Below are 24,751 nucleotides of genomic sequence, written 5' to 3'. Positions count from 1 at the left end.
TATTTTTAGTTTTTGTGTATTTTTTAACATCTTTATTGGAGTATAATTGCTTTACAATGGTGTGTTACTTTCTGCTTTATAACAAAGTGAATCAGCTATACATATACATATGTTCCCATATCTCTTCCCTCTTGCATCTCCCTCCCTCGCACCCTCCCTATCCCACCCCTCTAGGTGGTCACAAAGCACCGAGCTGATCTCCCTGTGCTATGCGGCTGCTTCCCAGTAGCTATCTATTTTACGTTTGGTAGTGTATATATGTCCATGCCACTCTCTCACTTTGTCACAGCTTACCCTTCTCCCTCCCCATATCCTCAAGTCCATTCTCTAGTAGGTGGGTATCTTTATTCCCGCCTTGCCCCTAGGTTCTTCATGACCCTTTTTTTCCCCCTTAGATTCCATATATATGTGTTAACATACAGTATTTGTTTTTCTCTTTCTGACTTACTTCACTCTGTATGACAGACTCTAGGTCCATACACCTCACTACCAATACTTCAATTTGGTTTCTTTTTATGGCTGAGTAATATTCCATTGTATGTGTGTGCCACATCTTCTTTTTTTTTTTTTTTTTTTCACATCTTCTTTATCCATTAATCTGTTGATGGACACTTAGGTTGGTTCCATGACCTGGCTATTGTAAATAGTACTGCAATGAACATTGGGGTGCATGTGTCTTTTTGAATTATGGTTTTCTCAGGGTATATGCCCAGGAGTGGGACTGCTGGGTCACATGGCAATCCTATTTTTAGTTTTTTTAAGGAACCTCCATACTGTTCTCCATAGTGGCTGTATCAATTTACATTCCCACCAACAGTGCAAGAGGGTTCCCTTTTCTCCACACCCTCTCCAGCATTTGTTGTTTGTAGATTTTCTGATGATGCCCATTCTAACTGGTGTGAGGTGATACCTCATTGTAGTTGTGATTTGCATTTCTCTAATAATTAGTGATGTTGAGTAGATTTTCATGTGCCTCTTGGCCATCTGTATGTCTCCTTTGGAGAAATGTCTATGTAGGTCTTCTGCCCATTTTTGGATTGGGTTGTTTGTTTTTTTAATATTGAGCTGCATGAGCTGTTTATATATTTTGGAGATTAATCCTTTGTCCGTTGATTCGTTTGCAAATATTTTCTCCCATTCTGAGGGTTGCCCTTTCGTCTTGCTTATGGTTTCCTTTGCTGTGCAAAAGCTTTGAAGTTTCATTAGGTCCCATTTGTTTATTTTTGTTTTTATTTCCATTACTCTAGGATCAAGAAAGATCTTGCTGTGATTTATGCCATAGAGTGTTCTTCCTATGTTTTCCTCTAAGAGTTTTATAGTGTCCAGTCTTACATTTAGGTCTCTAATCCATTTTGAGTTTATTTTTGTGTTTGGTGTTAGGGAGTGTTCTAATTTCATTCTTTTACATGTAGCTGTCCAGTTTTCCCAGCACCACTTATTGAAGAGACAGTCTTTTCTCCATTGTATATCCTTGCCTCCTTTGTCATAGATTAGTTGACCATAGGTGCGTGGGTTTATCTCTGGGCTTTCTATCTAGTTCCATTGATCTATGTTTCTGTTTTTGTGCCAGTACCATATTGTCTTGATTACTGTAGCTTTGTAGTATAGTGTGAAGTCAGGGAGTCTGATTCCTCCAGCTCCATTTTTTTTCCCTCAAGACTGCTTTGGCTATTCGGGGTCTTTTGTGTCTCCATACAAATTTTAAGATTTTTTTGTTCTAGTTCCATAAAAAATGCCATTGGTAATTTGATAGGGATTGCATTGAATCTGTAGATTGCTTTGGGTAGTATAGTCATTCTCACAATATTGATTCTTCCAATCCAAGAACGTGGTATATCTCTCCATCTGTTGGTATCATCTTTAATTTCTTTCATCAGTGTCTTAGAGTTTTCTGCATACAGGTCTTTTGTCTCCTTAGGTAGATTTATTCCTAGGTATTTTATTCTTTTTGTTACAATGGTAAATGGGAGTGTTTCCTTAATTTCTCTTTCAGATTTTTCATCATTAGTGTTTAGGAATGCAAGAGATTTCTGTGCATTAATTTTGTATCCTGCAACTTTACAAAATTCATTCATTAGGTCTAGTAGTTTTCTGGTGGCATTTTTAGGATTCTCTATGTATAGTATCATGTCATCTGCAAACAGTGACAGTTTTACTTGTTCTTTTCCAATTTGTATTCCTTTCATTTCTTTTCCTTCTCTGATTGCCATGGCTAGGACTTCCAAAACTATGTTGAATAACAGTGGTGAGAGTGGACATCCTTGTCTTGTTCCTGATCTTAGAGGAGATGCTTTCAGTTTTTCACTGTTGAGAATGATGTTTGCTGTGGGTCTGTCGTATATGGCCTTTATTATGTTGAGGTAGGTTTCCTCTATGCCCACTTTCTGGAGAGTTTTATCATAAATGGGTGTTGAATTTTGTCAAAAGCTTTTTCTGCATCTATTGAGATGATCATATGGTTTTTATTCTTCAATTTGTTATATGGTGTATCACATTGATAGATTTGCGTATATTGAAGAATCCTTGCATCTCTGGGATAAATCCCACTTGATCATGGTGTATGATCCTCTTAATATGTTGTTGGATTCTGTTTGCTAGTATTTTGTTGAGGATTTTTGCATCTATATTCATCAGTGATATTGGTCTGTAATTTTCTTTTTTTGTAGTATCTTTGTCTGGTTTTGGTATCAGGGTGATGGTGGCCTCATAGAATGAGTTTGGGAGTGTTCCTTCCTCTGCAATTTTTTGGAAGAGTTTGAGAAGGATGGGTGTTAGCTCTTCTCTAAATGTTTGATAGAATTCAACTGTGAAGCCATCTGATACCGGACTTTTGTTTGTTGGAAGATTTTTAATCACAGTTTCAATTTCATTACTTGTGATTGGTGTGTTCATATTTTCTATTTCTTCCGGTTCAGTCTTGGAAGGTTATACCTTTCTAAGAATTTGTCCATTTCTTCCAGCTTGTCCATTTTATTGGCATAGAGTTGCTTGTAGTAGTCTCTTAGAATGCTTTGTATTTCTGCAGTGTCTGTTGTAACTTCTCCTTTTTCATTTCTAATTTTATAGATTTGAGTCCTCTCCCTCTTTTTCTTGGGGACTCTGGCTAATGGCTTACCAATTTTGTTTATCAGTCCTCTCCCTCTTTTTCTTGGGGACTCTGGCTAATGGCTTACCAATTTTGTTTATCTTCTCAAAGAACCAGCTTTTAGTTTTATTGATCTTTGCTATTGTTTTCTTTGTTTCTATTTCATTTATTTATGCTCAGATCTTTATGATTTCTTTCCTTCTGCTAACTTTGGGTTTTGTTTGTTCTTCTTTCTCTAGTTCCTTTAGGTGTAAGTTAGATTGTTTATTTGAGATGCTTCTTGTTTTTTGAGGTAGCTTGTATAGCTATAAACTTCCCTCTTAGAACTGCTTTTGCTGCATCCCATAGGTTTTGGACCATCGTGTTTTCATTGTCATTTTTCTCTAGGTATTTTTTGATTTCCTCTTTGATTTCTTCAGTGATCTCTTGCTTATTTAGTAACGTATTGTTTAGCCCCCATGTGTTTGTGTTTTTTACGTTTTTTTCCCTGTAATTCATTTCTAATCTCATAGCGTTGTGGTCAGAAAAGATGCTTGAAATGATTTCAATTTTCTTAAATTTACTGAGGCTTGATTTGTGACCCAAGATGTGATCCATCCTGGAGAATGTTCCGTGCGCACTTGAGAAGAAAGTGTAATCTGCTGTTTTCCGATGGAATGTCCTATAAATATCAATTAAATCTATCTGGCCTATTGTGTCATTTAAAGCTTCTGTTTCCTTACTTATTTCCATTTTGGATGATCTGTCCATTGGTGTAAATGAGGTGTTAAAGTCCCCCACTATTACTGTGTTACTGTCGATTTCCTCTTTTATAGCTGTTAGCAGTTGCCTTATGTATTGAGGTGCTCCTATGTTGGGAGCATATATATTTATAATTGTTATATCTTCTTCTTGGATTGATCCCTTGATCATTATATAGTGTCCTTCCTTGTCTCTTGTAACATTCTTTATTTTAAAGTCCATTTTATCTGATATGAGTATCGCTACTCCAGGTTTCTTTTGATTTCCATTTGCATGGAATATCTTTTTCCATTCCCTCACTTTCAGTCTGTATGTGTCCCTAGGTCTGAAGTGGGTCTCTTGTAGACAGCATATATATGGGTCTTGTTTTTGTATCCATTCAGGAAGCCTGTGTCTTTTGGTTGGAGCATTTAATCCATTCACGTTTAAGGTAATTATCGATATGTATGTTCCTATGACCATTTTCTTAATTGTTTTGGGTTTGTTTTTGTAGGTCTTTTCTTCTCTTGTGTTTCCCACTTAGAGAAGCTCCTTTAGCATTTGTTGTAGAGCTGGTTTGGTGGTGCTGAATTCTCTTAGCTTTTGCTTGTCTGTAAAGCTTTTGATTTCTCCATCGAATCTGAATGAGATCCTTGCTGGGTAAAGTAATCTTGGTTGTAGGTTCTTACCTTTCATCATTTTAAGTATATCATGCCACTCCCTTCTGGCTTGTAGAGTTTCTGCTGAGAAATCAGCTGTTAACCTTATGCGAGTTCCCTTGTATGTTATTTATTGTTTTTCCCTTGATGCTTTCAATAACTTTTCTTTGTCTTTAATTTTTGCCAATTTGATTACTATGTGTCTCAGCGTGTTTCTCCTTGAGTTTATCCTGTATGGGACTCGCTGTGCTTCCTGGATTTGGGTGGCTATTTCCTTTCCCATGTTAGGGAAATTTTCGACTATAATCTCTTCAAATATTTTCTCAGGTCCTTCCTCTCTCTCTTCTCCTTCTGGGATCCCTATCATGTGAATATTGTTGCATTTAATGTTTTCCCAGAGGTCTCTTAGGCTGTCTTCATTTCTTTTCATTCTTTTTTCTTTATTCTGTTCCGCAGAAATGAATTCCACCATTCTGTCTTCCAGGTCACTTATCCGTTCTTCTGCCTCAGTTATTCTGCTATTGATTCCTTCTAGTGTCGTTTTCATTTTAGTTATTGTATTGTTCATCTCTGTTTGTTTGTTCTTTAATTTTTCTAGGTCTTTGTCAAACATTTCTTGCATCTTCTCGATCTTTGCCTCCATTCTTTTTCCAAGGTCCTGGATCATCTTCACTATCATTATTCTGAATTCTTTTTCTGGAAGGTTGCCTATCTCCACTTCATTTAGTTGTTTTTCTGAGGTTTTATCTTGTTCCTTCATCTGGTACATAGCCCTCTGCCTTTTCATCTTGTCTATATTTCTGTGAATGTGGTTTTTGTTCCACAGGCTGCAGGATTGTAGTTCTTCTTGCTTCTGCTGTCTGCCCTCTGGTGGATGAGGCTACCTAAGAGGCTTGTGTAAGTTTCCTGATGGGAGGGACTGGTGGTGGGTAGAGGTGACTGTTGTTCTGGTGGGCAGAGCTCAGTAAAACTTTAATCCACTTGACTGCTGATGGGTGGGGCCGGGTTTCCTCCCTGTTGGTTGTTTGGCCTGAGGCGACCCAACACTGGAGCCTACCTGGGCTCTTTGGTGGGGATCAGGGCAGACTCTGGGAGGGCTGACGCCAAGGAGCACCCCCCAGAACCTCCGCCGCCAGTGTCCTTGTCCCTACCGTGAGCGACAGCCACCCCCCGCCTCTGTAGGAGACCCTCCTACACTAGGAGGTAGGTCTGGTTCAGTCTCCCCTGGGGTCACTGCTCCTTCCCCTGGGTCCCGATGCGCACACTACTTTGTGTGTGCCCTCCAAGAGTGGAGTCTCTGTTTCCCCCAGTCCTGTCGAAGTCCTGCAATCAAATCCCACTAGGCTTCAAAGTCTGATCCTCTAGGAATTCCTCCTCCCGTTGCCAGACCCCCAGGTTGGGAAGCCTGACGTGGAGCTCAGAACCTTCACTCCAGTGAATGGACTTCTGTGGTATGTGTTCTCCAGTCTGTGAGTCGCCCCCCCAGCAGTTATGGGATTTGATTTTACTGTGATTGCACCCCTCCTACCATCTCATTGTGGCTTCTCCTTTATCTTTGGATGTGGGGTACCTTTTCTGGTGAGCTCCAGTGTCCTCCTGTCGATGATTGTCCAGCAGCTAGTCGTGACTCTGGCATTCTCACAAGAGGGAGTGAGAGCACGTCCTTCTACTCTGCCATCTTGGTTCCTTATGCCAAAAGCAGTATCATTTCTGACCACCTTAGCAGCATCTGAAAAATCTTGGTCTATTCTTATATATATATATATATATATATACACACACACACACACACACAATCACACATACATACAAACACATGTAAGTGCTCAACCCTCTACCTAAAGCCATTGAGTCCTCTGATCAAGCACAAAAATAACTCTTACAGTATTATAGGATTTGGTCATTAATTCATTCATCAAATAATTCATTTATTTATCAAATAATGAGTACCTACTATGTGCCAGGAACTGTTCTGGGAGCCAGGGATACAACAGCAGAAGAGTCAAAGTTTCTACCCTCACAAAAACTTTAGCATTACTACATAACATTTATCAAAAACATAGTAAATGCCAGTTATTGGCCCATGTAATCCCTTTACACGCATTTTCCCATTTATTCCTCACAGCAACCATATGAGGAGATAAAATTATTACTCCTAGTTTCCAGATGAGAACCCTGAAGCTTATGAAGATGGAGTAAATTACCCAAAGAAAGTGATAGCATGTAAATTTGAATCCAGAGAGGGTAATCATAGCACTGGGGCTAATACTGCACAACCAGTGTTAGATGTCAACTGTTAACCTATCCAGTGGTGGCATAACGTGCTGACAGGACCAAAGCAAACATGAATCTTGCTCTCTTTACTCCAATGTGGAAGGATTCTGGAGCTTTCTTTCTTGGCTCTCTCTTCCCACGGCTTCTGCGTCTAGGAAGAGGAGTGCCCTTGCTTGCACTTGGTCCTCATTCTTCATTCCTTCCTCTCTCGTTCCTGGAAAGGGAACAGCAGGGAGGAAATTGCCTCTCCAGCCCACGCGCAGCTGTTGGAAGGAAGCTCTGGCGGGCACCGAGCTCTTCCAGAAGCGGGATTCCAGGAGGAGCCGTTCCCTGCTCCTCACCTTGGCTCGCCCACTTTTGGATGAGCTTCATCCACATGCCACCTGTTATGTGCAGCTCAAGGTCTGGTACTGGCTCCCTGTCAGAGCCCAAACAGGGCTCTCTGCTCCAAGTGGAGACCCAAGTAGTGGAAGGAAAGCATGTCTAAAAGGGAAAGGGGAGAAAATGCTGGACTGCACCCTCTGAGCAACAGCCCTTGGACACACCTCGAGCGGCAGCTGCCCAACTGGCAAGGCCTGTGTCAGGCAGCTGTGTGCCCAGGAATGGGGAGCAGCACACATATGGCAGAGTGGGGCCGTGCCATCTGTCACACACCCGTGCCAGCCTCTTCGCTTTAGGCAAGGTGGGAGTGGGAGGCGTCAGGAGAAAAGCAACAGCTCACCAAGCCAGCCACACGCCATGGCTCCCCTCTAACAGGCTCTTCTTCTAAACATTTAGACTCCTTCACTGCTGCCATATGGCAGTTGCCAGTGTATATGGTCCCATAATTAAGAGCATGGAGTTTGGAGTCAGAAAACCCTAGGTTTGAATTCTGCTCCACTAGGTACAGGTACAGATCTTTGAGCATCAGTTTCCTCTTTTGTAAAATGCAAATTATAATAATTACCCCTCAGTGTTGTTGAGAAGATTAAATTCAAGAGTAATTGTAAAGATCTAAGGGCAGTGCTTTTAAAAAAACATAATAGGTACTAAGTAAACAAAGCTTTTTCCATGCTGAGTCAAGTCTCTGACTGTAAAATATTCTTCTTTCGTAGGTGGTAGGTCTTCTGTCTCAGTTTGTGGGGTTTTTTTTTGCGGTACGCGGGCCTCTCACTGTTGTGGCCTCTCCCGCTGCGGAGCACAGGCTCCGGACGTGCAGGCTCAGCGGCCATGGCTCACGGGCCCAGCCGCTCCGCGGCATGTGGGATCTTCCCAGGCCGGGGCTTGAACCCGTGTCCCCTGCATCGGCAGGCGGACTCCCAACCATTGCGCCACCAGGGAAGCCCCTGTCTCAGTTTTTGGAAGTAAAAAGAGCAATGGTGCCTCTCAGTAAACTTTAATGTGCATTCAGAGCCCCTGGGGATCGTGGGAAAAGACAGATGCTGGTTCAGTAGGTCCGGGGGAGCCTGAGAGTCTGCATTTCTGATGAGCTCCCAGTGATATTGATGCTACTGGTCCAGGGACCACACTTTATGTAGCAAGGGTCTAGGAAACCAGCTGTGGTACCCTGGGTAAGCCATCTCACTCCTCTAGGCTTCAGCTTTCTCATATGTAAAATTTTTAAAGTTTACCTAGATGATTTCACATTCCTTTCATGCTATCATGCTGTGATACATTATCTGAAAAAAACGGCTGCCTACAGTTCCTCCCACACTACCTTCTCTTCTGCAGTGTGACTTTGCTGCTCCCCCTCATTGAGAGGTGGAGCCCCTCCCCTTGAATCTGGCTGGTCCTGGGACTTGTCTGGACTGGGAGAATGTGGCAGAAATAAAGCTGTGTGACTTCCAGGATCTGGCCTGAGGAAGCTTAGCAGCTTTCCTTTTTGCCTTCTTAGGACCCAGCTGCCATGTAAAGAAGCTCAGGCTAGACTGCTGAATGAGAAGAGGGAGAGGGCCACCTGCCCCAGCTCTAAGCACTGCAGCTGAGGGGCCAAACATGTGAGCATAGCTGTCTTGAACATTCCAGCCCCAGTTCCACCTAACTTTATGCAGCTATACAAGTGACTCCAGCTGAGATCTCATGCAGCAGATGAACCACCCCGCTGAGCCCAATCCACAGAATTATGAGAAATAACAAATCTATTTTTAAAGGCATTATGTTTTGGGGGTGGTTTGTTACATAGCAATTTATAGCTGATATACATGTTTTACTCACATAGGAGATAGTACAAACTTCAAAAGCCAGAACTGTTGGAAGAACTACAAAGAAACATGCCTACCAAATGGAGGGTAGAATATATGCCAAGAGCTGATGTTTACATTTACAGATCTCTCTTCTGTATTCAGTTCAATTTAATAAGTACTTATTCAGGGCTCCTGTGAGAAAAGTTGGAGACATAATTCCAAGAAACTTGCAATATATTTGGGAACGGTAGTATGTTACAAAGAAAACATGCATCAATTAATAAAAGTGCACTAAGCCTGTATTTGAGAATCAAAATATTTTAATATCAACAATAAAGTTCTATGGACACCTAAAAGGAGTTCAGTCAGTGTATTCTGGAGTTATTAGAGAACAATTCACCAGAGGAAGTACAACTCAGACCTGGATAAATGACGGAGTAAAAAGAAGTATGTAAAGATTGAGTAATGGTGTTCAAATTTGCTGTAGAAAAAGGAAAAACTCAGCCCTATTGACAAATACATTCTAGAAAGTTCTCAAAGTCCTTTATACAGAGAATGACAATTTTAAAGAGATCTTTGAAATTACTATTTGCTATGACACACATAATTTCACTAAATTAGTAAATTGTGGAGATTTAAGAATATTATAGAATATATGTGATAGAAATACAAATAGTTGAATTTCAGAGATTTAACACAGGTAAAAATTGTGAAGGAATAGTGTGAAAGCCAAAAGATGATGACATAGAACTTTGAAAGTGAAAAGAGTATACAAAATAGAATTGGGAAATAAATATAAAGGATTCAATGTATGTAGTGATCATCTTTAGCCCTCTCATCCACATCCTGGTTATAATATACTTCATTTTGGAAAGTCTTTTCTATTAGGTGGTTGCTATTGGCAATGTGAAACCTCAGAATTAAAAATTTCCAATAATATTCCAATAAAATGAGTTCAGTGTTTAAGAATAAGATGTAAGAAAATAAAATTATGCTTATTTTTATAATACTCTTTTAAAGCATTTTCTATAAGAAAATTATGCATTTACACATCATGTTTTAACTGTATTGGATAATAAATCAACCAATACATTTTTTTAGAACAAGAAATTAATCTTGTAGGCACCCTCTCAAAACTCCATTTGTCTATGTTATCATTTTGCTACCTCTTTCCCCATGAAAACCCAAGGGGAAAGAACACAATCCTGACATACTGGTAATGTGAGACCTCAGAATAGTACTTGTTTTAGACGAAAGTTCCAACCCAAAATCATAGTCGAGTGTTCAAGTATTCACAAAGACCAAAGACCAGCTTAGTAAGGGTATAATGTCACCCTCCCACTAGCATATAGATCAGTGCCAGGTACATAGTCCGCAATCTACAGTCACTACCTGAACACACGTCAATGCATGCAAGCTTTCTCAAGGACAGCCTTGGAGAGAGGAAGTAAGAAAATATAGGACTTCTTTTTTTTTTCAATCTCATAGCTAAATCCTTTGAACATTCCTTCACTTATCCATTTAACAATGAAGTTAAAAGGCCAATATTGAAAAAGCTACAGTAATTTAAAACCTAAGTAAAGGGGCTTCCCTGGTGGCACAGTGGTTAAGAATCTGCCTGCCAATGCAGGGGACACGGGTTCGAGCCCTGGTCCGGGAAGATCCACATGTCACGGAGCAACTAAGTCCGTGTGCCAGAACTACTGAGCCTGCGCTCTAGAGCCCGCACACCTAGAGCCCGTGCTCTGCAACAAGAGAAGCCACCACAATGAGAAGCCAGTGCACCGCAGCAAAGGGTAGCCCCCGCTGGCCTCAACTAGAGAAAAGCCCGGGTGCAGCAACAAAGACCCAGTGCAGCCAAAAAAAACCTAAGTAAAGGGATATTTATTTGTTGAGTACCTAAACCAGGGTGGGGAAAAACAGACAATAAGCAAACTGATAAATTTATAGAATGCTGGATGATTGCAAGTACTCTGAAGAAAATTCAAGCTGCATCTAGAGGAGGCGAGCACTGAGCATGAACAAGTTTTAGGTAAGGTGTTCAGGAAAATTTTGTGTCTGAGAAGGAGACATGTGAGCAGAGATGTGAGTGGTAAAATATTCCAGAAAAAGGGAGCCATTAGCACAAAAATCCTGAGTCAGAAAGGAGAGTTGCTATTAAGATATGACTAACAGGTTACAAAATTAATACTAAAAAACAGAGAAACAGAATAAGCCAAAAAAATTCAATAACAAAAAATCAAAAATGGCTTTGTGTGTGAGTGTGTATATTCTCTGCTTTGGGGTTTTGAGTTCTGTATTGGGGAGGAGAGATGGCATTCCTCCGGCAAATAAATTAAAGACACAGAACTTCCAACCCATTAGTTTCAGTCCCCTGGGAGGATTCTGTTCAATCCTGTCAGCCATTATCTATAATACAGGATAACCATCTTTACCTGAGAGTGGGCTTTGAAAGGGCAAAGCATAGTCCTTGTCACAGAAGGGTCCTTCAAGTGCATGTTGAATTGCCTGGGGAAGGACCTTGTGACATCTCTGTTTGCTTTTCAAAACACTGAGTTTGTCTGTGCTTTGTAACTGAGGAAAAAAACCAACAACAAACGGTTTGTCTAAATCGATCTCCTCTCTGTAATTCCAACATCTTTCCTAACTGTTTCCTTCTAGAAATCCACTTTATTGAGACAGTAGGAGACTCCCTAATTGTCATCTTAAAAATCTTCAGAAAACAGGAGTGCATTTTGGAGAAAATTATGAACAGGGAGTACACATTGGCGAGGTCTGAATTACTGATTACTATCGGATACACATTCTTGATTTGTGTCAGAAGAGCTGAGAAACTAACAAATATGACTCCTCAGGGCAGGTATCTCTTCGCGGAATAAAGCACTCTCTAAGCTGGGCATCTCACAGGGGGACCTTGGTTTCATAAGTATTTAGCCATAAATTCATCCCAGCTACTGAAAGCATAGATGGAATAATCAATCACACAAATGAGCCTTAATAAGATTTTGCTTTATTTGAGTATATATTAAACTCAAAGCTTTCACATAATAGCTTTTGTGCACAGTTAATTTAATAAAGTCTATTGAATAGAGACAATCTGTTGGGCAGCACTTCTAAGCCTTTACTGGCAGGGAGGGAGCCATACGCCTCTCTGAGAAACTGAAGAAAGTGATGGGCCCTTTTCCCCAGAAAAAAATGCTTAAACAAATAAGAATCTGCATTAAGTATGGAGGAGTTCATGGACCCCCTGGGTCTGTTGTTGAAGCCCCCTAACTCGAAGACACTGGAGGACAAAGAACGTGACAACAGTAACACCTCATGGCTGCATGGCACTAGAGGAGTTTTAATTTTATAGGTGATGTGTATACTCAAGCAGGCCGTGTTGACATACAGTTTTAACATTAAAACATTTTTCTAATTGTGGTAAAATATACATAACATAAAATTTACTGTCGTAACCATTTTTTACTGTACAGTTCACTAGTGTTAAGTATATTTACATTGTTGTACAACAGATCTCCAGAAGTTTTTCATCTTGCAAAACTGAAACTCCAACAACCCGCCATCCCCCCGCTCCCCCCCGCAACTACCATTCTACTTTCTATGAATTTGACTACTCTAGGGACCTCATACAAGAGTATCTGTCTTTTTGTGTCTGTCATTTCACTTGGCTTAATGTCCTAAAGGTTCACCCTTGCTGTAGCATGTGTCAGAATTTCCTTCCTTTTAAAGGCTGAATAACATTCCATTGCATGTATAGACCACATTTTGCTTATTCATTCATCTGTGATGGACACTTGGTTTGCTTCTACCTTTTGGTTGCTGTGAAAACTTTTGCCATAAACGTGAGTGTACAGATATCTCTTCGAGAACCTGCTTTCAATCCTTTTGGATGCACACCCAGAAGAAGAATAACACAATGAGTCTGATGGAGCCATTTTTATGGGCCCTCTTGATGAAAGGAACACTAGGACTCAGCAATTCTGAGTCAGGTCCCTTGGCAAAAGGGACCCTCCAAAATGTGAGACTGGCATGTCGTTACCAAGTCATGCATAGGACAGACTTCTGTGATCCTTATTCTATACTTAACCCCTCTTCAATTCTACGAATTTCACTTTCTACTTTATTCATTTCAGTTATTTTTCTGAATTTTTATAAGTATCCATTAACTTTATAATAAAAAGGCAATAAAGATCGTTCAAAGTCTGTTAGAACTAAGTATCTAAGGGTATCTCAACTATCTCTTAAAAGCATCAATTCAAAGGAAATTTATAATATGAATATTGGTGAATGGATTCTATAGAGAGAGAATATATATTGGGTTGGCCAAAAAGTTCGTTTGGGGAAACGAACTTTATTTCAAGACTTTCTGTGCAGTATGGAGCTGAGAATAGGAACACAACTTCCTCCTCTTTCCCCCTAGTGTCCAACATAACACTGACCAATAAAATTGAGTATGCTCAAGAGGCCTTCAAATATCAGAGGTGTCTATCCTTGAGTTATCAAATGGAAAAGGAAATAAGTTGAATTTTTAGTTAAGTATAATTCTCTGTTGAATGTAAACAAGTAGAGCCATTGTAATTTTATAGGTGAAATTCATTAACACGAGGTATAGACCATTCAAGATGTCTATGTTAGCTCCAAGAATGAGTGGTCACTCAGCTGAGCGTGGCCTTTATGAGCGGAGGACAATGGTTAGCATGTGACTCCTCGTTATGGGGGGTTTGCCCGCCAGAGGGTGCCTGAACCTACTCTTTACCTCCTCACTTCTAACTCCCAGCTTCTCCAAAGCCCACCACAGGGGAGATGAGGCCCTAGGATGGAGAAAGGACATCCATTGGTTTATTTCCTGGTTATCAGAGCAGCTGGAATTTTAATGATTTGGTCTTGGGCCATGTCCATGCAGTGGCATCAATAACTAGCTGAGTCACAAGAGCTCTAACAACACAGCTGGGTCAAAACCGTTTCATTAAAAAATCTCTTCGGACTTCCCTGGTGGCGCAAGTGGTTAAGAATCTACCTGCCAATGCAGGAGACATGGGTTCGATCCCTAGTCCGGGAAGATCCCACATGCCGCGGAGCAACTAAGCCGGCGAGCCACAACTACTGAGCCCACACACCGCAAATACTGAAGCCCGCACACCTAGAGCCCGTGCTCCGCAACTAAGAGTAGCCCCCGCTCGCCACAACTAGAGAAAGCCCACGTGCAGCACCAAAGACCCAACGCAGCCAAAAAAAAAATCTCTTCAAAACACCGTGTGTCTATTTACATTATCTAAAGTCAAACCCAAGAACTTGGCTATGGTATTCCAAGCTGTTGTGGATTCAGGTCATCAATAATTGACTTCAGAACATACTGCGTTTGGAAGTGTCCTCGATTACTTTACAATTCTTCCTGTGCATATATACTGCAAGATTCAGTCCCCTTAGCAACCGAGAATTTCTGCTTGTCTGCTTATGGCTGTTTTCAAGTACCACAAATATTTACAAAGGGTCCAGAGGCTCTCTCTCCTTGTAGACTCTGTTTTCCGAACTGATACTAGGTCTACTCCTTTTTTTACCTCCTCTCTACCCTGCCCAGATCTTAGTATAATGCTCTGCACATCCAAGATATTTTTAAATTTTAAGACTTAATTATCTTCTAGAAAGATTAGAGAACCCTTTACCAGGATGTCATAAAAAAGGAATATGGATGGATGAGTAGCTTTGGGTTATAGCATCAGCTAGATGCATCTCTCCTTTCTCTCACATAAGGACAGGTCCTGATGGCAAATCATTGAGAATTTTGGTGAAAAAATTAGATTTTTTTCCAGCTTTGTTAAGGTATAAAAATTGATTATTTAATCAATTTTTCAAGCTCTAATTTCTATCTTTGTGCCAGTGAGTCCCAATTTGTATTTTCAGCCCAGACTGCTCTTTACAGCTCCTGCCTACTAGGTATTATTACCTGAGAGGCCCTTTACACTTCAAAATTGTCCAAAGTTGAGCTCATTTAGCCTCTAAAATATCAACTGTATATAAGCTGGGACTTTGTTTTGTTCACTGTTGGAATCCCAGGACCTAAAATAGTGCCTAGCATGCAGGTGGGTGCTCAATAAAGATTTGTGGAATGAACTGATGATGAATGAATGCATGAAAATGAATGAATGAAAAGATCCTCCCAGAAGGCAGAGTCTTTCAGTAATGCTCCACATGTTACAAGAGGGTTCTCCAACACTTGACAATTAAGATGGAACCCTATACCTCTTCCCATTATCTCATCCCTCCAGCCTCCTTTCTCTTTTATCAAATGGCCCTCTCTGCTGCCTCGTCCCCATCCACCTCTAAATATGCTCAAAATCTACTATCATAAAATAAAATGTTCCTTTATTATACAAGTCTATCTATAAATCTGTTCACTCTGTATTCCTATAATTTTGAATACCCTAGAGTTCCCAACTCACACCCCAGTCTTTCTCTCCTCTGTGCCTTTTTCAGGCAAGGAATGGCTCGCTTGGAATGCCCTCCCACTCCCCTGGAGGAGCTCTCTTTTGCCTAGCTATCTCCCTCTTATCCTTCAATTCCCACTGCAGGTATTATCTCCCCTATGAAGCCTCTTCGGTACCCATCTCCTCCCAAGCAACCAGGCAAAGTGGTCTTCCCCTGTGCCCTCGTAATATCCTAAGCCAGGCCTTCCCAAACTTTTTCACATCTTGGTACACATAGAAAATGGCTGAGGGTAAATGCATAAGGCTGCGCACGGCCTAGGTCTCAGGCCATCACAGTCCTTGTGCAGCACCATCTAGGTACACTTGTGACCCAGTCATGGTATGCCAGTGCGGCACGTCAAGATTGTTGGTAACTGCTCTCAGCAGGTTACAATTACTACATTCACTCCACTGTACTGTAATTATTTGTGTTTGTGTTTGTCCCTCATTGCACCTGTGAACTCCTCAAGGACAAGAACTCTGTTTTCTCATTTTTTATGCTTTAAATTATCACATACTAAAATTGACCTTTTTTGGACATATAGTTCTATAAATGTTATCACATGTATAGATTCCTGCAACCATGACCACAATTAGGATACAGAATAGTTCTGTCACACAAGGCACTATCACACACTCCTTCCACCTCTAACCCCTGGAACCCATTGATCTGTTCTCTGTCACTGTACTTTTGTCTTTTTGAGACTGTCATACAAATAGAACCAGACAGTATGTAACCTTTTGAAACTGGCTTCTTTCACTCAGCGTAACGTGTCTGACATTCATCCAAATTGTTATGTATATCAATAGTTTGTTCCTTTTTATTGCTGAGTAGTATTTCATTGTGAGGATTTAATGCAGTTTGTTTATCCATTCATCCACTGAAGGATATATGGGGTGTTTCCAGTTTGGGGCAATTTCGAATACAGCTGCTATAAACATTTGTGAAAGGTTTTTCTGTGAACGTGAGTTTTCATTTCTCTAGGGTAAATACCCAGGAGTGGGATCATATGGGTTTACGGCAACTGTATACTTAGCTTTATGAGAAATCAACAAGTGGTCTCCAAAAGCGATACTGTTTTGCTGCTATATCTTACTGGCAATGTATGAGACTTTCAGTTGTTCCACATCCTTCCTAGCACTTGGCATTGCCAGCATTTTTCATTTTTGCCATTCTGTTAGGTGTGTTGTAGCTTCTCATTATAGCCTTGACTTTTATCTTTGTACTCCAGCAATTAGTACATTGGTGGATCCTCAATAAGTATTTGTTGAACTGAAATAAACTTATCCCATTTTTCACTCCTGTTTCAAATTCACTAATGCTTTCACTATACTTTCTACCAAGCTTTGTGCTTAAAAACCAAAGAAATTGCATAGAAGTACTAAACTCCCTCCTATCCTCCTGTACTCACTCCTTTTCCCAAGTCCTAAAAGAATCACTCTTCCTATTAAAAGATTGATATAGCAATATAATCTATACCTTTCACTCAGACTTAAAGACCTGCAAGCAAGGTTGCTTTTGAAAGGCTTCACTATCACTGCTACTAGTACTAACAATAAGAATCACCATTGGTAATTAGATAATTGGATGAGCCAGGCACTGTGCTAGGGGCTGTCCCTATAGTAACTCACTTACCCCTCCAACCACACAAGGTAGATATTATCCTCTCTTTACAGATGTGGGGACTGAGGTTTGATGAAACTGACAAACTTGCCCAAAGTCATACAGCCAATAAGAGAAGGCACCAGAGTACACACCCAGGTCAGGCTGGTTCCAGAAACCACAGTCCTAAGCATCGTCTGTGGCTGCTCTCCTGGGCAAAGGAACCAGCTGCTCTCCAATCAACAACAAAAACAATCTCAAATCACGTTAATTTTGAAGGAATATAAAACTTCAGGAAGTGAACCATTCTCCTCCTCACATCAGTCTTATGATAACTCCTTCAGATCAGCAATGAGGCACATGGATGAGGGGTGCAGGGACCACTAGTCTGGGAACACTGCACTGCTTGAATGGAGGACAGACTCAGGATTTTAGATCTTATTCCTGTGAAGCCAGCAGCAGACGTGGGACTCAACTGAGCATCACTTGTTGCTCTATGAAAATTACCCCCATTCACTGAATCTTGAACCACATTTACATACTTCTATACTTCAGAGCATCCTCCACGGGAGACATGAGCTGAAGTTATAATAATGGCTGCTTTTTACGTTGAGTCATAAAAATAAAATAGAATTATATATATATAATAAAATTAATAATGTACTAACCTGAATCATCTAATGACTGAGCACATCCAGGGATAACATAGAACTTCAGTCTTTAGAGATATACCTAGCATTAATTCTAATAAAACAAGACATACTAGACTTTTCAGTGGATGCATGGAGTTAAACCTATGGCCAACAAACCATCAAATTGGAATTCAGTAGTTTGGCTTTAGTATTTTGATTTAAAATATTTCTTCTCTCTTTTATTACCTACTTTCTCCCAAACTCATAAACAATATGCTTGGAAGCTGAATCTATTTCTTTTTATGTTATTGACCAGGCAAGAAAGAGACACAAGTCTCAGGACCCTATGTCTTAAGGAGTCCCTTTCCTTAGCCCAAATATTCAATCATTTCATCCTTCAAGTATGAAATCAGCAGGAAAATGTGTGCACTAAAAAGGAAAGTTATCCAATGAAATTATGTCACAAGCAAACAGTAGTTTTGAGGGATCATCGTTGCTAGTTCCAAAATGTCGACCGTTTTGTGTGTTTTAGTCCCACATAAGGACAACATCAATTTCTAAATTTTCCTTACAGTGAACTACATAACAGAAAGAGGTTTCACCGGCACTCATGCAAATGAGTTAAACTGTTTTAAAACAAAGAGTGCCACCAAGTGATTACTGTCGTGGAAAATTATGGCGCCTCTAAAAATTATTTGGCTCAAAGTCCCAAGTAGTAAAATTCAAGGGTAATGAATTTTATCCATTTGGAGAGCTTCTTCAACCTGTGGCAGTTCCTTTATACTTGGGCCTCCACACAATGTTCCCACTGCAATGCTTAAACACTCAATAATCATAGAGTCTACTGAAAGAATATCATTTAAACAAATTCGTAAGTGGCTTAAAATACACAGTGCCGGTGATTAATGAGGAAGCATTAAAGAGCAGAATGACTGGAAACCTTCCAATCAGCACTCCGAAATGTACTCATCACTGACAAATTTCTCAGACTTGAAACTTTGACAACCTCGAGAAAGAATTCCATATTTATATAAACCATAAGCCACTCAGCAATGATCTGAACTTGCTGTAAAACGCTGATTTTTCTCAAAAGAGCAAAACTTCTTTATCAAGACCACTGAACACAAAGAAGCGATTAAACACACACCAATTTGCATAGGCAACATAGCATTTTCTGTTTAAAAATCAAAACTTTTCATCCAGACAGATACATTTTTCTCTTAGAAGATACCTTTTTAAAAGAAAATAAACACAGCACAATCCAATTTCCCTTGCAAAAAGTGCAATCAAAAGTTTACAGAATTATACCCTATTATAATACCATATATAAGGACGAGCAGCTGATACCAGTTTCTGTTTTCCCCAAAATGCCTCTGGACATTGAGTCTTAAGGAAATAACCAGAGTAGTGTACAGTTTTGTACTTTTCTTTTACAGGATATTCCCACCTCACCTGCAATATTCTTTTGAAATATTAGAATTACCGGGATAAAACCTCAGAAGCATCTCATCACTCTTGTATCAAAGGCATCATTCTTATATAATTCTGACACATGGCTTTCAACCCTTGTGCAAAAAAATTCACCCTACAGAAAAACATGAGCTAATCTCCAAAAGCAATGATAAGCCCCTTGATATTTGCACTTGAGGACTATTACTCACGGGCATAGGTGTGCTCCTTCATCCTCTACTGCCTTGCCGAAGCCCCAGGGAATGGAGAAGTTCAGCCAAGTTTCTCCTTCAAGATCCTCACCCATGGTAGCAAGCCAAATCAGCTCACCTCTGCCTAAAGATGGAGAGAAAGAACTCGGTTTTTGAGTCCTTTATAAGAAGAATGTTTGTATCACAACAAACAACTGCTAGACAAGAAGAGTGAGGGGGAAGGAGAGGAGGAATCGATGCTGCGAGGCCAATCGTATTTCATCACTCAGCTACTTGGAAACCAGATATGCTGAGACAATCACGTGCTTTGAGAGATTTGAGGATGCAAAAGAGGACGAGCTCTGTCTTTTGTAAATTATTAACAGGGACTTTTTTCCTGACCATGAGCAAAGATTCACAGGTTACTCGTTTCAGAAAAAAAGCAATCAGGTTTGGCACGGAGCACATAAATCGACAAGTCAAGAAACAAGATTGATGATCAGAGCTCTGCCACTGACCCCTATGAATCAGGACAACCCTGTGCAGTTAGAATCGAGGCAATGTTACATTGGGAATAAAGCGGCACCTTCTAAAGAGGCCCATAACTGCAATTTCAGCATTTGCCTCTGATGAAAATGAATATTTGCTCCACCCATCTGAGAACTCACTATGGGCTATTTGGCACTATGAGCTGGAATGAAGCCACACCTGCATGCAATTCTCACAGCTCTCCTAGGTTTCAAAGTGCTGTGAACTTCTCACATGGCTTGCTTGTGTTTCATCCAAATTTGAGATTTAACATGCCTGCCTTAAAGCCATTCGAAGTTGCCAGTGTTAATGCTAGATCCTACCGAGTAATTTAAACTTAGTGGGAAGATGCTGATTCAGAAAGCTTTCAGAAAGCACTGGCTTCCCACGACACAGACGGGGGCATTTGGGGCGCACTGTGCTGAGTGCTATGGAATGTCCCCTTCTCTCTAGGCCAGGATTTCTCAACCTCAGCGTTACTGGCATTGTCGGCTGGATACTTCTTGTTGCAGGGCTGCCCTGCACACTGGGGGATGTTTAGCAGAATTTCTGGCCTCTACCCACTAAATGCCAGTAGCACCTCCAGCTGTGACAACTAAAAATGTCTCCAGCCATTGCCAAATATCCACTGGGAGGGAGAATCACCCGGCTTGAAACCACTGCTCTAGACCCAATTCTTTCGTGAAGTTTTTCAAAACAGGAGGAATGTTATTTACATTGGAGATAGGCTCATGCCAAACACAGGTGGTAGGTAAATAGTCAAGGCTGTGGGTGAACCCTAGGACTCATATGCAGGTGGCCAATTCGATTTGCCTTAATGGAGACACATTCAAAGTGGGGAATATAGGTCCACCGGTTAGGACTCAGAGCTTTCACTGCTGGGGTCCGGGTGCAATCCCTGTTGGGGAACTAAGATCCCATAAGCCATGCATGGCCAAAATAAATAAATAAATAAAGTGGGGAATACAAACTCCACATTTACATTTGCAAACCGCTCACTATTTGTGACGGTTAATTGTATGTGTCAACTTGACTGGGCCAAGGGATGCCCAGATATCTGGTTAAACATTATTTTGGGTGTATCTGTGAGGTGCTTCTAGATGAGATGATTAACATCTCAACCCGTAGACTGAATAAAGCAGATCACCTTCCCCACTGTGGGTGGGCCTCATTCAAGGGAGAATTCACTCTCCACCTGACTGTTTCCGAACTGGGACATGGGCCTTCTCCTGACCTTGGACTGGAACTGCACCACTGGCTCTCCTGGGTCCCCAGCTTGCAGATGGCAGGTCATGGGACTTCTCAGCCTCCATAATCATGGGAGCCGACTCCTTATAATCAATCAATCTGTATGTACACACATACACACAAACACACAGACACACACAGACACACAAACACACACACACAAACACACACACACACAGGCAGACCTCGGAGATGTGGGTTTGGTTCCAGACCACGGAAATAAAGCAAATATCACAATAAAGCAAGTCATGAATTTTTTGGTTTCCTAGTACATATAAGAGTGATGCTTACACTATACTGTAGTCTATTAAGTGTGCAATAGCATTATGTCTAAAAAAAATCCAACGTGCATGCCTTAATTAAAAACAGTTTATTGCTAAAAAAATGCTAACCATCATCTGACAACACAGGGTTGCTCTAAATCTTCGGTTTGTAAAAAATGCAATACCTGTGAAGTGCAATAAAATAAGGTATGCCTGTAAATACAATAATAGCAATCTATTTAAATTCAACACTGAGAAAATTAGGCGCATGGTTTCAAAACAAAAAATACAGATCAGCCAGTCCACAGGTGGTGGTGGACATCTTCTCATTAAGAAGACTGCCAAAAAAAAAAAAACAAATAAATAAAAAAGAAGACTGGCAAAGGACTTCCCTGGTGGTGCAGTGGTTAAGAATCTGCCTGCCAGTGCAGGGGACGTGGGTTCGAGCCCTGGTCTGGGAAGATCCCACATGCTGCAGAGCAACTAAGCCCATGCGCCACAACTACTGAGCCAGTGGTGTGGAGCCCGCGAGCCACAACTACTGAGCCCTCATGCCACAACTACTGAAGCCCACACGCCTAGAGCCCGTGCTCTGCAATGAGAAGTCACTGCAATGAGAAGCCTGCGCACCGCAACAAAGAGTGTCCCCCACTCACCGCAACTAGAGAAAGCCTGCGCACAGCAACAAAGACCCAACGCAGCCAGAAATAAATAAATGAATAAATAAATTTATAAAAAAAAAAGAAGACTGGCATGCCTAGAAGAAACCCTGCAATGGGGAAGTTGTCTTGGGAGAAGGAACAGCCTTCAGAGCCTCAGAATTTCCTTTCTGAGTAGGTGTGATCAAGAGGAAAGTGAGTTCCTCACGTGGTACAGTGTGTCAGTATGGCTGTCTGTCCACTCCAGGGCTTATTGTGGAAGTTACTATGGAGGGGTCAGTCTTTGAAGGGTTGAGGTTTGTGCTTTGAGGTTCCTATGGGAAAGGGTATTGAGTGGGCAGGGAAAGAAGGGTGCTGCATCCCATTTCCTTCAGGATAAGAAAGAGTTTTTAATAAAGCAGAATGGTGTTCTGAGATGTGTAAACCACGTCCCCCTCTATGGACTGGATTGTAGGAGGAGGAAGCTGTGTGCCTTGGGAACTGTCCAGGGTGCTCAACGTGGCCTGGAGAGGGGAAAGACCCTCCACTTGAGCGCTGGGTCCCAGAAGCAGGAGCTTCAGGAAATAAACTCTCTTTATGTCTAGCCTATCTCCCATATTTATTCCCTGGCTGGGTGCTGTGGATTCTTCTTTCCTTTTTTTTCAACTTGGAAACACTCACTGAATTGCTGCACTTTTACATTACAGCTGGATACCACGGATTTATTAAACGCCTACCGAGTGGCCTGTGCAATGGCAAATATGAAAGACTTAGATCACATGTTGCTACCCTCAAAGACCTTATATTCGAGGATGAGAGAGAAAGATGATAAATATCCAAGAGCAGCGGATTTGAAAGATTACATTTCATATTTTCATTTTATGTTTTTACATAAAATTGGATTATTTTGCTTAGTTTAAAAAACTAAAGGTAGGGCTTCCCTGGTGGCGCAGTGGTTGGGAGTCTGCCTACCGATGCAGCGGACATGGGTTCGTGCCCCGGTCCGGGAGGATCCCACATGCCGCGGAGCGGCTGGGCACATGGGCCATGGCCGCTGAGCCTGCGCGTCCGGAGCCTGTGCTCCGCAACGGGAGAGGCCACAACAGTGAGAGGCCCGCGCACTGCAAAAAAAAAAAAAACCTAAAGGTACACTTTGAGTGACTTTACTTATGAACATAATCATCCTTTTTGACTAGCCAATAGAAAAAGAAGACTACTATTTTTTAAAAATTAATTATTTATTTATTCAATTTATTTATTTTTGGCTGCATTGGGTCCTTGCTGCTGTGCGTGGGTTTTCTCTAGTTGCGGCAAGCGGGGGCTACTCTTCGTTGTGGTGTGTGGGCTTCTCATCATGGTGGCTTCTCTTGTTGTGGAGCTCGGGCTCTAGGCACACGGGCTTCAGTAGTTGTGGCACGTGGGCTCTAGAGCGCAGGCTCAGTAGTTGTGGCACGTGGGCTTGGTAGCTGTGGCTTGTGGGCTCTAGAGCGCAGGCTCAGTAGTTGTGGCTCATGGGCTTGGTTGCTCCGCGGCATGTGGGATCTTCCTGGACCAGGACTCAAAGCCGTGTGCCCTGCATTGGCAGGTGGATTCTTAACCACTGTGCCACCAGGGAAGCCCAAGAATACTATTTTAAAGCTGAGAAAATAATTTTATACTCATCTAAAGGAAGGTGTTGAGAATTATTTAGAGCTGCTCAGATAAAGTCCTTAATTCTGGGTCTGACATTCAAGGCCTCTGCCATCTCTTTCCAACCTTGCTTTCTGGCCCTTTCTCATACTTTCCATGTCAATTATATTAAAGAATGCAATGAGCTCCCTGTGATTTTCCACCTCCAGACATTTGGTTTTTTTCTGTTCCCTCCCATTAGACCACAAATTCCCTTCTTCCTGACCAAAATCAATCCTTCCCCAAACACCGGATTCATAGCCCATTTCCTATGATGTCTTCCACTTTCTCCAGGAGAATTAATCTCCCCACCTGGGTACTTCTAAAGGACATGGTACCTCTGTAAAAGCAGCTATCGCGCTCTGCCTTCCGTTGCAGGGACTTGTGTTCAACTTGCTAAACTCACTGACCATTCTAGTATGCTTTTTGTAGACACTTTAGGATTTTCTACATAGCTGATCATGTGACCTGCAAATGAAATCAGTTTTACTTCTTCCCTTTCGAATCCTTCTCCCCACACCGCCCACCCCCGCCTTGCTTTAATGTACTGGTTAGAACCTCCAGTATAATGTTGAATAGAAGTGGTGAGAGTGGAAATCCTTTCCTGTTCCTGACCTTACGGGAAAAGCATTCTTAAGTAGCATTATACAAAGAATTGATAAACCGAACTTTATCAAAATTTTTAAAATGCGTTCTTCAACAGTGTACGGTGTAGAGAAAATATTTTTGTGTTCCTGAATAAATTTTGCTGAAAACTTGCGATGCTGAGCTAAGAGCAACCCTTGGGAAGGTAATTAAGAACTAGGTACACACTGAGAGAACTCCAGACAGATGGACTTAACTTTGGGGGTATGTGTTTACATTTCAAGGGAAAATGAGGCTCAGGGCCTTGGAGAGCCAGAGACATTCAGGCTTATGCGGTCCCTGAAAAGATTTCACTACATTCCAGAAGGTTAGGGTAAGAACCTAGGATCCTTTCATCCTGTCTCCAAGGAGCCAAAGTTTTATTCCCTCTTTTTGAAAGAAGAAGGGGAGGCAGCGGCCTCTTTCTCTTGTTTACAAGCAAAGAAAACCCATTTTTCTTCATTCCTCACCTGTGGATTATCTGGTCCCTCATATAGGAGACTTTTCCATCTGGCTTTCATGTGATGCCCCAGGGGTAAG

The 24,751-nt window shown here is 41.3% G+C and overlaps 1 protein-coding gene across 1 annotated transcript in view; it reads right to left on the bottom strand.

Annotated features, from left to right (window-relative positions):
- Positions 1 to 19,358, bottom strand: part of FRMPD4 (FERM and PDZ domain containing 4) — a gene marked incomplete at both ends in the record, with an annotated part of 758,614 nt that extends 739,256 nt beyond the window's left edge. The window contains one exon of the mRNA XM_082864808.1: positions 19,264 to 19,358. Within this exon, the coding sequence (XP_082720934.1) occupies positions 19,264 to 19,358 (95 nt within the window). The remainder of the gene's footprint in view (positions 1 to 19,263) is intronic.
- Between the last annotated feature and the right edge of the window lie 5,393 nt (positions 19,359 to 24,751).

The sequence above is a fragment of the Leucopleurus acutus genome (assembly GCF_964270905.1).
Source record: "Leucopleurus acutus genome assembly, chromosome: X".
In the NCBI taxonomy this organism is placed as follows: domain Eukaryota; kingdom Metazoa; phylum Chordata; class Mammalia; order Artiodactyla; family Delphinidae; genus Leucopleurus; species Leucopleurus acutus.
This window is presented reverse-complemented; position numbering and strand designations above follow the sequence as displayed.